At 34.6% G+C, this 13,625-nt stretch overlaps 2 protein-coding genes across 2 annotated transcripts; both read right to left on the reverse strand.

The window, feature by feature from the left end:
- Window positions 1–438: 438 nt before the first annotated feature.
- LOC118744693 (probable ATP-dependent RNA helicase DHX35) lies at window positions 439–12,239 on the reverse strand. The gene is made up of 6 exons (XM_036477898.1): window positions 12,121–12,239; window positions 11,224–11,444; window positions 8,106–8,282; window positions 7,459–8,041; window positions 6,867–7,196; window positions 439–1,255 (listed from the first exon to the last, which is right to left on the reverse strand). The coding sequence occupies exons 1-6, from the start codon at window positions 12,158–12,160 to the stop codon at window positions 573–575; spliced, it is 2,034 nt and encodes a 677-aa protein (XP_036333791.1). The 5' UTR covers window positions 12,161–12,239; the 3' UTR covers window positions 439–572.
- LOC118744699 (ceramide phosphoethanolamine synthase) lies at window positions 9,055–12,252 on the reverse strand. Its single transcript, XM_036477908.1, has 2 exons — window positions 12,121–12,252; window positions 9,055–10,542 (listed from the first exon to the last, which is right to left on the reverse strand). The coding sequence occupies exon 2, from the start codon at window positions 10,352–10,354 to the stop codon at window positions 9,242–9,244; it is 1,113 nt and encodes a 370-aa protein (XP_036333801.1). The 5' UTR covers window positions 10,355–10,542; window positions 12,121–12,252; the 3' UTR covers window positions 9,055–9,241.
- Window positions 12,253–13,625: the final 1,373 nt, after the last annotated feature.

Below are 13,625 nucleotides of genomic sequence, written 5' to 3' on the forward strand. Positions count from 1 at the left end.
GCTATAAACATGTGGCTGGCGACATTTTGTCAACTGCAAACGCTTCCGTCCAAAATCCGGCTGTATACACACATATGTACATTTGTGCATACCCAGCGAGCAAGAAAACGCACATTTTACGAACATTATGTTTTACGAGGGATTATCGATCGGCGAATAGTTAGAGAAAGGCTCGTAAAAAAAGAAAGAGGCTTGTAGTAATTTGACAGCACAAGCAAAAATTGTCATTCTGTTGGAAATTTCCCTTGAACCACAATATTTTATAATATATAATATTCGCATACGAATGCCTTTTCGATCCGTTTACGACTGTTCGCAGGCGCTCGACGATTTCAAGCGAAAAAGTACGTTTACGATGATTTTGCTGGCTGGGTAGTACAGTGACAGCGATAAACTTGAGACTAAATTAGAAATTTGGGGAATAAAATTAGTATACCCTTTTTGAATTTAATAAGTAATGCTTTTATTTAATGAAATTTTTATCCAGATGTTTTGTGGAATTTTGTGGAAATTTGGAACACGACAATTTTCACAAATGAGATGTCATCTGACTGGCAACGGTTTAAGTGCGCTTATCCAGATGTTTTGTAATAGTAATGCGACGATAGTTCAGCTAACCATTCCTCGCGAATAACAGTTACGTTGCTCATAAAAAGTTTTGTCGTATGAACCAATTCTGTGAAAATAATATATTGTGGTTGTGGCAATGTATACAACGTTGAAAGTGGATGTATGTATAAGTCAAGACCTCCTTGTATTCTTTTATAGACACCTGTATAATGAAGATATGCTGCATTGAGGAAAAATGCCGATGTAATGCATTTACAAATCGTTTCTACATTTCCTTCACATGATTTCAAGGAAATGTTTGTATGTTTCTTTGCAAGTTTTACCAATTGTTCGCGCAATTCATATGCACAGTTGAGATTGCGATAGTTTAAATAGTATGTACGACAAAATTGTTTGCTCTGATCATTTTCAACAAATGCCGTGAAAACATTTAGTAAAGTAAGTAAATCGCCTTCGGCAACTTCGAAGTGACGTTTGGCTACTCGTGCCTTTATCTGGCCTTGTCCGGTGGCTGGTTGGGCGAAAACCGATTCCACTTGAAGCATAGAAATTATAGTAAGAATCTCTTCGGAGCAGCCCATGGAAACTGACATGTAAAGCATTCTACTGAGCATTGGTGGAAGTGGCATTTCGGCCATGAAATAGCCAAGCGGTTTCGTAAGAGTTCCATCATTATCGATAGCCCCTAAAAAGAAGAATTGAGAGCAATTAATAAACTTATATTACGTTCAAATTTACGAGTTAAACATGTTAAATGGGCTGGAACCAGTTAAATGAACAAAACGTCTTTATAAACAAGTTAAATCGCATGCAGTTTGATCAGTTAAATTGTTTAACTGTTTGAAAACCACTTCAGCGCAGAGTTGTATCAGAAAGCTTTCTGCTTCAGCCAATCAGAAAGAGCCAAAAGCTTTCATTTGATACGCCAACACTCATAAAATGAATATTCTCAAAAATATTAACAATTAAAAACTAATAAAAAATATAAAAATTGTATGCATGTTTGCCCGCCAAAACAGAGGCCAAGGCGGTAATTAGTTATTGCCCATCGGGTCTCATCGTGCGCAGAGATAAATAGTTCATATGAACTAACCATTTTGAAGTCTCTAAGTACTCCGTATGCGTTAATATCATGAAGCAGTCATTCGCACAAAACAAATTGAAATACAAAAACTTGATTTTGATCATTTTTTTAACTTTCCTTTGAAATCAAAAAACCGTCAAAGTTAACTCCAAATGTTCAAGGCGGATGATTGTGTTTTAAAAAACGATCTTTTCCATTTAACAAGTTAAATGGGGCCAATTTGAACGTAAAACCGTCAAAGTTAACTCCAAATGTTCAAGGTGGACGATTGTGTTTTAAAAAACCCTCTTTTCCATTTAACAAGTTAAATGGGGCCAATTTGAACGTAATAACGAAAGCTTTTTTTAAGTTTGCAATACAAGCTTACTTTAAGTTTACAAAACGTTGATTATTTTTATAAAAGTTAGCGTATTATAATCGAAATGGACCCTAGGTTATAAGCTTATAGAAATAAACTTATAATAAATGTTCAAAAAAGAAAGCTTTTTATCTATCTATACTAGGGCTGTGCGATTAATTGATTATTCAAAATTTTAATTAATCATAAAGTAAATAACTCAATTATTCGATTAATTGGAAATTATGATTACTCAAAAGTTCAGTTACTCGAGTATTCAAGATTTTTGATTAACCAAAAACAAAAATATTTGAGTAATTGGCTTTATGATTAATCAACATTATGAGTAAAGTGAGTAATCAACATTTCAAAGTAGTGTTTACATATAAAGCAGTTAAAGTTCCTTGAAAGTTTGAAAACAACGTTTCTGTTTCCAAAAATTTAAATGAATTTTTTTTTTCTTATACAGAATGTAAAAAGAAAATAAGCATTTTCCAAAGCAAGCTCTTTTAACGAGCAAAATTAATTTTTTTTTGAGTAATCATCTTTTAAGTAACTCGATTAATCATCGTTTTGAGTAATCAAAATCATGATTACTCGAGTAATTGATTAACCGAATAACTGATTAACCAACTTGCTCGAGTAATCGAATAATCGCACAGCCCTAATCTATACTAAGGGCCGGTTACTCAATGTCCGGTTAACACTAGTCTGCGGTTAAACATCGTTATCGACGTCTTCGACTCCATAGCAGGGAGTCGGTAACGTCGATAACTATGTTTAACCGGAGATTAATGCTAACCAGACATTGAGTACCCAGCCCTAATTATAGAAAGAGAAGTCCCTTTTTTGTAACAGGTAATTTTGCGAACGGCTGGTCCGATTTTTATGAAATTTTGTACATAAATAACTTTCAGCGACCACCACGTTTTATTCCAACAAAAATTTAATTTTTTCCGGTAGGTGGACCAAGGACCGATTAATTTGAAAAAATCTTATTATGGTCCGATTTGCAAAAAATTTGGTACCTAAGTAGCTTTTTACCTAGATTAGCATATAGGATCATTTTTTCCGGGAAGTGCATCAGGGATCGATCTATTCGAAAAAATCGTATTTATGGTCCGATTTGCTTAAGATTCGGTACGTAGGTAGCCTTATGCCTGGATTAGAATATTTTTCCCGAGAAGTGGACCAGGAACCGATTTATTCGAAAAAATCTTATTATGGTCGGATTTGCTTAAAATTTGGTACCTAAGTAGCTTTTTGCCTAGATTAGCATATGTGATTCTTTTCTTCCGGGCAGTGGACCAGGAACCGATGCAATTGAAGATGGTTAGTACGTAGGTATATATAAAAAGTTTTCATAAATACATTTTGCAAATTCATCAATATTTAATGATTCGTTAATTTTTATTTAAGAAATACCAAAATTTTGGAGAAAGAAACAAATAAAACAACCTAACCTCGCTTGTTTATTTCGAGACCAAATAATTTGAAAAAAAAATCAAATCAGCTGCTCTAATGATACTACCTGTTCAATGTGCCTTGCCGCTAACTCAGTCTTTCTCGACTGAGAAATCGGCCGGGAAAAATACTTTTTTACGATTGAATTGCCATTTGTATCTCACCATTTACATATCGAACCGTGTTTATTCGTTCTTCTTATTTAATTATTCATTAAAACGTGTTGAATTAACTCTTCTCTAGTTATAGAAAAGTGTAAATTAGTGGTGCTTGTGATGTAAAGAAATGCTCAGCTGACGGACCCGCTTTCACAATCTTTTTTCTCAAAACCAGTTACAAATACGAGGTCGCATTTCTGCGTGATCTTGTATTTTTGGTTCCTGAAATATAAGCCGTCATCGATTCGCCACTTCGCTGCTTGCTATGTTTGAGTTCCTGCCGCTTAACGAACAATTTTGCATGTGAAAGCAACAACACGCATAGACGATAGCGAGTTTGGTTGTACCTCATTGAATTCGTTCGTTTCGCCACTTGCTAAGGTCGGTGTTATGCAGAAATTTTGTTTGGCAAACTGCGTGCAATTGTTGTTGCAGCAAACTCGGAGAGAGCGAGTTTGGCGACTCTCACAGCAAACTAATTTTGTTTGGTCAAACTGCAGCAAAATCGGTGTTGTCATATACAAAAATTTTAAATTTTGCGCGTTATGTACATCTGAAATTCTCATTTCGTGTTGGCAATAGCCATGAAAACCATAATGAACATGCAACCCTGTGCCAAACTCCACATAACCACCTCCGAGCAAACTAAGCAGCCGCCATTTAATTTGGCAAACAAAAGTTTGTCTGCATAACACCGACCTAACTGTTGGCGAATCGATGACGGCTATACTAGTACGACATTCAATTAGTAAACACTGCACACTGCGTTATTCACAAAGTACTGCATTATCCACATGTATGCAAAGGATGTTTGTAGTTTTGCATTAAATGCAGTGAGTGTGAGTGAGAGTGAGTAGGAAACGGAAATTAACTTAAAAGTAATTCCGGCAGTGTTCGCGTCAGAGAGATGAGACAATTGAATTGTCAACGAAAGTTGAACGATCGAAAGAAAGTGTGTGCGTGTGTATGTATGCATATGCATATGAAGTCGATTGCAGTAACGGTAGTTGGTTGTCAATTGGCGTCTGTTGCAGAATGAAAATTTCTGGGCAAAAAAAGTGAGATTTTGTGCAAAGATGTTTAATAATAAAATGCAAAATATATTTTGCATTGCAAATATAGTAAGGTGCTTCTTGCAATGGAGTAAAATTGTGAAGAAATATTAGTAAATTGTTTAATTGAAAGCGAGGAGCTGATTTGTGTCGCGGTCAAATTAAGTGCCTAATTCATGCGCATTTGGGCGTGTACAAATTAATATTAAATAAAAAACTGAGTGTAAACAATTAACTTGCTGCTGGTGGTTGGGCTGTAATGGGAAGATGGGAGTGTTTTCGTGATGGTCGCGATTTTATAAATGAACTGCCTTTCGTGTTTCGCCGCTATATCTTTTGATGCACCAGTTAACAGTTGAATGCACCGAAGGACTTCCGCTGAAATACTGATCATGCTGTCGTACTGACCATGATATCGTCGTATCGGTAGCGTATTCGTGAGTGTGTTTCCGTCCGGTTGAGATTCTTGGCCCAGTATTTTCGAAAATGCACATATGTGCGCACTTGTATTAATATATACATACATATGTATGTATGTACATACGTACCCGCATAAAGCCGGTATCATACGATTTGTACATTAGTACAGATTTGTACATTGTGGTAGTTACAGAGTGATGTTGCTTAGAAATTTTGATCGAGCATGAGTTCAGTTCAATAAAAAAATTCCCAACATCTCCACTCTGCATGTAGTTAAATTGGAGCGTTTCCGAACAAGCCCAGGTATTACGAATGAAGTGTTTTGAAAATGATTGGTAAGTGATTTTACATACATATGTACATATACATACATATGTATATACTAGGGCTGATGATTTGACCCGAGTGATGACTTACCCGGGTATCATGAGCCCTAATATATACATACATACATATCGCACACCGTCACAACTCAAAATAATACGTTTGTCAGAAAATGCGAAACATCATTTCTTAGCACATGATAATCATATGGGCAGGGCGAATTTACCTTGCGTTTTGCTAACAAATTATAACAAAAATTTGTTCCAGCTTTTGCTGAAAGATAAATAAAAGCTCTGTGTACATTTTTAGCGCATAATCTCAAAAGTGCCAAATTTTGAGTTGTGACTCTTTTGAAGACCTTGTTTTAAAGTTTTAAATTTTTTTTGTTCTTTAATTTTAGTAAATTTTTTGGGTATGGTTTAGTTATTTGTACAATGATTTTGGGCTGCTGCGCCCAAACGCGTGACTCGAATAAAAAAAAACTTACAATTTCATAAAAAAAATACTATATTTGTGCACTAATTTATACTACTACTATTATATTTTAAGACGTCCACTAAAATATTTTGGAAAAAATATTAAGATTTAAGGGAGCTGGACCGATTTGAAAATACCTCCAAAAATAGAGTTTTTTATGAATAAAAAATTTCTTAAATAACTTTTTGAAAAAAGTCCCTCAGATGAAAAAACAGATTAGGCTTAAAAAATCTGCATACAAATATTTATTATTTCGTATCGTAAATAGTGATCGGAATCGTAATAATGAGATTTCTGATGCTGTTTTTCAATTGTTTCAAAGATTGATTTACGGAAAACTTAAATAACTGGGCCAAAACTATTCTGATTTAGACTTATGGGATCTCGGTAGAAAGGTATTTTCCAACTATTTTCATTTATGTGCAAAAAAGTCATTCGTGTCCCATTTTTTTTCAAATACCAACACATCTTAATTCAACTATGAATGATGTTCGTTCATCCTACCTTTCTCTTTCATCCTATGAATGGCATATTACAAAGAAATAAAAAGGGTGAGAAAATACCTTTCCAATGATACCTAACAAGTCTAAATCGGAAGAGTTTAGGTTCAGTTATTCAAGTTTTTCTTATGCCAATCTTTGAAAAAAAGTTAAAAAACAGCATCAAAAATCTGATTACAATTCCGTTCGAAATTTTTTAAATTATTTTTAAATATTTTCATGCAAATTTTTTGAGCTTAACCCGTTTTGTCATTTGAGGGGATTTTTTCTAAAAACCATTTTTAAGAAACTATTTTTATTCATAAAAAACTAAATTTTTGGAGGAAATTTCAAATCTCTTAAATCTTAATATTTTTCCGAAATATTTTGGTGGATGTCTTAAAATATAATAGATTTTATAACTCCAATGGAGAAACAATACCGATTTTTTTTATATGGGGAGTGATGCAGTCTATGGTATTTATCTACATACATACTTACCTAGAGCGTGCAGCGTTTCTAATGCAGCCAACACGTTTTTGGCGGGCGGGGCTGAAGGGAAATTGAATTTCAAAATATTACTTATTCCCAGTGCTGCCAGTGCCAGAATCATTGCGCTCAATTCACAGCGACGTATTTCAGGCGGAAATCTGTCAGGTAATTTTTCATAATCTTCCTCAGTAAATAGGCGATACACTTTTCCAGACCGTGTGCGGCCGGCACGTCCTGCTCTTTGAATAGCAGTAGCTTTGCTGATGGGCACCACGACCAATTGATCGGTCGCGCTGTCTGAATCGAACCATTTTAACTTCATAAAGCCACAGTCCACCACTTGAAAAGAAAACATTCCATTTACTATTATGAGAGTATGTTTTTAAACAGAAACAGAACCGACTTCAACGCTCATATTAAAATGTAACGTTAGTTTATAAAGTTTATTAGTTAGTAAACTAAAATAAAAAAGAATTAACGAAAACGGTTGACGGTGACCAAAGTTATCCGGTAACATACATAAAATAGCTATTCCAACGAATTGATAAACTGCTCCTTTTTTTGAAGTCGGTTAAAACTAGCTTCAAAAAGTTAAAATTACCATAAACAACACCCGGTATAGTGATGGATGTTTCAGCGATATTTGTTGCATATACCACTTTCCGCACGCCTTTCTCCGCTGCAAAGAACACCTTCAATTGTTCCCTATGCGTTAGCGAACCATACATCGGCACCGGCTGTAATGTACTGTCATCGTTAGAGCTCATGTAGTCCTTTGTTAGACTGACAGCTTGCATTACTTCTTCTTGACCCGTTAGAAATACTAAAATATCGCCTTGTGCTTCCTTCTTATGTATCTTCCACACTGTTTCGACAGCTTCATTCACATAGTCTGCACAAGGTTTGTTTAAATAGAATGTGCCGATTGGATGGGATCTACCTTCAACAGATAGAATTATGCTGGAATTTGCTTTAAAAAAATCGGCAAAGTCATCAGCATCAATTGTGGCAGATGATATGACCAACTTGAGAGCTGGCCGCTTGCTAACAATTTTCTTCAGTAAACCAAGGATTATGTCGGTTATTAAGCTGCGTTCATGCGCTTCATCAATTACAATAACGCTATAACGCATAAGTAGAGGATCTGTGAGAAGTTCGCGCAGTAGGATGCCCTCTGTCATGTACTAAAAGAAAAAGAAAAAAATGAAATGATTAGTGATTAGCTCCTTAAGGGTATTGCGTACTCACTTTTATTGCTGTAGCATCGGAACATTTTTCCAAAAATTTAACTACAAATCCCACAGTATCACCAATGATTTCACCTCTCTCCAGCGCTACGCGGTTGGCCAATGTTATGGCGGATATGCGACGTGGCTGCGTTAAACCGATTACGCCTTTTGTATGCCAACCCAATTCATATAGATACTTAAAGACGAATTAAAATTATTAAAATTAAAATTTAATTAACAGCAATAATTGATTTAAATTTAGAGATGTCAGAAACCGGGTAATCTTATTTGTATTATTCGGAAATGAACAACTCAGTAATATAGAAACAGCTTTGAGCAACTTCAAACTTGCACTTAATTATACTAAAATTAAATGTGATATTAAACTGCATTTCCGAAATTTTCTTAAATTTTTTTTTTAATTTGAAACTTTAATTTGATGCATTTTTCTAAATTCTGCATAAAGTTTATAATAGTTTTTGTGTGGTTTAAACTATATTAAAAATAAAAATTTGTTTATTAATTAAAAAACTGTACCAAGTTTAAGGTTTGCGTGGCCACGAGGGCATGTTTATTAGTTAGAAATTCAGGCGTTATTTCCCCTATACTTAATTGAAATATATAACTTATTTAGCTTTTATTTGAAAATCAAATTTGTTCTTCGTTTACTTTTCCTGTCCTGTTCTGTCTTGTCGGCGTAAACCTCTAATGCAGATATTCTGATGGTTAATGAATTCAGAACAACCAAACTTTGCCACACGGGTACCAGTTTTGTCCAAACTGCCGTACATTCTAGAATCACGACGTCAATGCTGGGAAAAACATTCTCTACCTGGGAGAATGTATCATTAACCAAGAACAAAAACACGACCATTTTCGCAAATAAGATGTCATTATTTCATTTATGGCATCTGACTGGCAACAGTTTAAGTGCCTTAACATGCGCTTAATTGAAATGAAAATGCACGCTTACACAAATATATAACTTATTTAGCTTTTATTTAAAAATCAAATTTGTTCTTCGTTTACTTTTTTTGCAATATACATATGTATGTTATGTTGAATTGTGAGTTTTGTATATAAAGTATTAAATTTTACATAAAATATTTCGGATTTAGTAACAGTTCACATTTTATACAACACGACATTTAGAAATCAGAACGATGTGTTATTACCAGCAATAGTGTTAAAAATGAAATTATGAGCCTCAATAACATGCATTTCACTGATACAAATTACAATTATTAATATGATGTAACCGACATATTGTATGGCCTTTAAGAAGTCCCACAATTTATCGCAGAATATACTTAATAACACAAGATGAAGCAAAGAATGTACGTTTACTATGCGCCACATCCAAGCCACACACAAGAACCATGCCGACTTGAATGTGATATTTTGACGAATAAATTGCGTTGGCTTTACGTCGTTACGCTCCAACATGTCTTGGTATACGGCGATGTAGCGATTCCAAGCAGTCGAGCTAACAAGCAGCTGCCCTGTGAAGCTTAAAACTTTCTTGACAATTTTCGGTGTCATAGATTTCATTTTGGGTCTCGTCACTGGTTCAGGTAGTTTTGATTCACTCATTGGTATTTGAGAGTAACCCCGACGTGGCGGATTATTTTTTAGATAAAAGAAAATACCTAAAAGTAGTGCAATACAACCCAAACCGTCGCAAAGGCCATCAATATAATAACCGGATGTTCCAACTTCCGAACGTTCTCCATGTATATGCTTCTTGGCACGAGCCACATGGCCATCCAAGTCATCAAGGAATGTGCGGAATTGGAAGAGTACCACACCCAATCGGCGATAGCCCAAACTGTCGGATGAAACCATCTTTCCTGCAATGCATGCCACTCCCACATGGAAGAAAGATATCATGTTTGCTGTGATGAATGTGGTGCGCGAAATGCCAACGACATTGTCGAATATGGTAGCTAGCGGTGCAAAAAGATAATGATTTGTATGATCGAGGAGCACAGCTTTTACAGTCACATGGCAAAGTGGATTTACATCACAAGATACCCATTGGTGTTGCTCGTAATAACCGACTGATTTGATTACTGTCAAATCTGTTGTTGCTACACCACCCAGTACATTATTTGTTATTAGTGTTGTTATGTTCAAGTGGTAATCTCGTTCGATTGGATAATTTTTTATACGTAAATATAATTGAATGTCCATAAAAATATAAAATGCCAATAACAGGAACAGAAGGCAAAGTAGCGCTTTACTAACTTGGGAGCTTGGACCCACCATTTTGCCGTCGATTGTGTGTTTTGGTGGGTTTGTTTGTTATGTGATTAAAATAAAATTAAAATTAGTTTATTTCTCGCGTTATGTCTTCACAATTTTTTGTTTCTATTGAATTGCTCCGATTAGCATTGCAAATAAACGTTCATGTCACAACAGTTGTGTGATCGAGCAAATATGGTTGAAATGTGAATCTGCAAGTAATATCACTTTAACATATGTAGACAAAAAGAGGTGATCGGAAAAATGCAAGCAAATAAACAAGCTGTAAATGAATCTGGGGAATACTGAATTTTCAATATAACGGATTTCTGATATTTGAACACAACTGCAATTTGTACTATGTTATTATTCATATAACCGCTACAAAAACAACAGTATTAAGTCCAAAGTGGTTTATTACTCGTACATCAATGTGCAATGTAAGAGCTTGATACAAAAATATTTTAAGCCCATATTGGTTTTAAGCTTCCTAAAAGCTTATAATTAATTTAAAAACAAAGGTTTTATTTTGATAATTACTCTTTGCATTATATGCTTACTATTTTACTTCAGTAGATACAGCCATACCCACAGATGTATATAGCATCTATAGTCCCATGCTGTTTCCTAATGGCGAATTAAATATTATTTACTAATCATGAATCGGGATATAGGTACCGAAACTATCGGCTATCTGATTTAAGCAGTCAAAGGTGAAAGTCCGCCAAAAGCCGAGTTGTGTCATATAGAGATTGGCAAAGTCAAGGTAATAAATTTGAGTTTTGTATTTTCGATACAAATATAAATATGTATAAATACATGAACTAGAAAAACTGCACATAATTTATATGCACACATATACATACATACGTCTACATTAAACAATTGTATACCTGTGGAAGTTGAGTACTTTTTCCGCTACCAGTTTCGCCAACAACTATCAAAACCTGATTTTTTTCCAAACAATATAGAATATCTTTGCGATATTTATAAATTGGCAGACGTTTTCGCTGTTCGATTATTGGTAAAGAATGATTTGAATTGAATACAAAACAAGATTCCGTTTGATTAGAGGTAACATAATCGTCTTTTTTTGTCCCTATTTCATCGACATCTGTAAAAAAATTAGAAAGTACAAATTTGCTGATAAAATTCGCAAGGACAATTTCAATTTCTAAACCATAACATGAGTCTAAACATAGAATTCGGGATCTTGCTTGATAGCATCAAATCCAAAAAGACGTAATTTAAAAGTATATATAGCTCAAAGTAAGATATCTTTCTGTTAACGCGCGCCTCTAAACCAATTATCTTGGTAAATATGTGCGCTTTAGCTACTTTGCCATTGCTTCGACAGGCTAGATGCAAACGGTGAGGTAATATTTTCTAGGTGTACATTTGTACACGGTGCATTTAACACTAAACCAATTTCTAGGAACAATTAGGAACTAATCCCTAAGTATTCGCTATCGATTACAAATGTGGGTTATACCCTGTGTCACACTTATTTATATGCATACATATGAGTCGAAACAATTTGAACCAATATACATATGTTTGCAATAATTCTGTTCGAAAACCCCGTAGTACTACAGCATTACGGATCGCTTTTCAGGCATAATCATAATAGTATCTTAATCTACTTAGTTGGGGTATTTGCACATAAATTACTCAGCCCTTTTACATAGAACTATTTTTTATTTATAGCTCAATTAATTTAGGCCACCACTTTTTCTGAGCATTTCAACTTTGTGTATTTGCTTGCAATTTGTATAGATATATTTACTAACCTGGGGCGAGAAAATTCGGTTTCAATTGCAGTGAAACCATAATACTCCAATATAAATAGTAATTTTTCGTGTACGCCTAACTTTATTAAAAATGTTGACAAATACGACAAATGGACTTCACTCTTAATTAATTAACTATATTTAGTGTTACTTCAGAAACAAAACTAAATAAGAGAACCAGTGCAGTGTGATTCATATTAATAAAAAAATGGCGAATTCATAGGGTGATATGTAAAATAAATTTCTTTCCAAGGAGGGTGTCAGACTAGAGAAATATAACTTCCACGCGATTCGCACTCAATTTGAGAACGAGAAATTTTTTTCCACGTGTGAACTGTCAGAACGGTAATTTTGTCACTTTTTCCAAATGAGTTTCAGTAATAAAAGTTTCTAGGTGTGAAGGTAAGTTACTAGACAGTTGCTACAAGTTGCTTTCAGCATGAACAAACCTTTGATCCGAGAATTCGCTCATATACTGCCGTCCCTAAATTGGAGTGCTATGCGTTGCGCTTTCCCATTGTCAATGAGTGTCAACGCGCGCTATCCCCAAATTAACGCAGCGTAATTTTAGAGGTTTTCTCATTTCCTCCCGTTTTTATTCTCGTTTCCTCTTTCACTCTTTTGACATTTCTCTTTCTTTCCGTCTTCTGCAACCAACTTTAACACAAAACGACATGTGAACAATGAAAATTCGATTTGCACGGCGCTAGCGCCGCGTTATGGTGGAATTTTTGACGCTTGATGCGCCAATTTAGGGACGACAGATAGAGAAATATGTATGTATATCCATAAAAGTACGTACATAATACCCTTACCAATTTGCAAGTTTCCTGGACAGCAGAGCTGTAAAATGATTGAATCAGTAGGTTCTGAATTCACTTGGCACTCGTTTCAAAATTTTGATTGTTTGGTTGAATAAAAAAAAACCTCATTCCTGAGTGGCTTAAATTATTTTGAAACAAAAACAAACGTAATGCGTTATTGAATGGCAGAGTCCAATTCAGTATAGAATGTGAATGTAACAAAAGTATTCGCAATCATCGTGATTGTAAATTTTGGTTGAATGCAAACAGTTTTGGTCATTCAGTACAACACTGAAAAAATATGCCTTGCCACTAGAAGAAAATCTTTATAGGAGAAAATAGTCGTTTTACTTCTGCTTTTCTACTACTGCTACAATTTGGTAAAGCATTACCTATGACCAGAAGTACGTACCAGCTTTGGATAATGCATGTTTTTGAAGGAAACTTGCGGTCAATTTTATTTAACGAACTAAATTTTTATTTATACAAAGATATTTTTATTTCTCAATACCAGGCGCTCATACATACATATGAAGTAGCAAGCATGATAAAAATATAGTAAGGTAGAACCGCTGAGAGGAATTTTTCAAATTCTTGACGTTTCCAAGCAATTTAATTTTTAAATTTACTCACAAACTCACACACACAATTTCATTTTCAATCTCAAGCAACAACAATTTCGAACAATTTCATTTTTTTCTT

This window comes from Rhagoletis pomonella, unplaced genomic scaffold (genome assembly GCF_013731165.1).
Source record: "Rhagoletis pomonella isolate Grant_MI unplaced genomic scaffold, Rhpom_1.0 Rhpom_scaffold_00008, whole genome shotgun sequence".
Classification (NCBI taxonomy): domain Eukaryota; kingdom Metazoa; phylum Arthropoda; class Insecta; order Diptera; family Tephritidae; genus Rhagoletis; species Rhagoletis pomonella.

What these genes read in the sequence shown, in the direction of transcription:
- LOC118744699 (XM_036477908.1), bottom strand. Translation starts at nt 10,354, where the DNA reads ATGGTGGGTCCAAGCTCCCAAGTTAGTAAAGCGCTACTTTGCCTTCTG.
- LOC118744693 (XM_036477898.1), bottom strand. Translation starts at nt 12,160, where the DNA reads ATGGTTTCACTGCAATTGAAACCGAATTTTCTCGCCCCAG. An exon ending in ACCGAATTTTCTCGCCCCAG is followed by an intron (nt 11,445 to 12,120) that starts GTTAGTAAATAT and finishes ATTTTTTTACAG; the next exon opens with ATGTCGATGAAATAGGGACA. An exon ending in CCGATGCTACAGCAATAAAA is followed by an intron (nt 8,042 to 8,105) that starts GTGAGTACGCAA and finishes TTTTTCTTTTAG; the next exon opens with TACATGACAGAGGGCATCCT.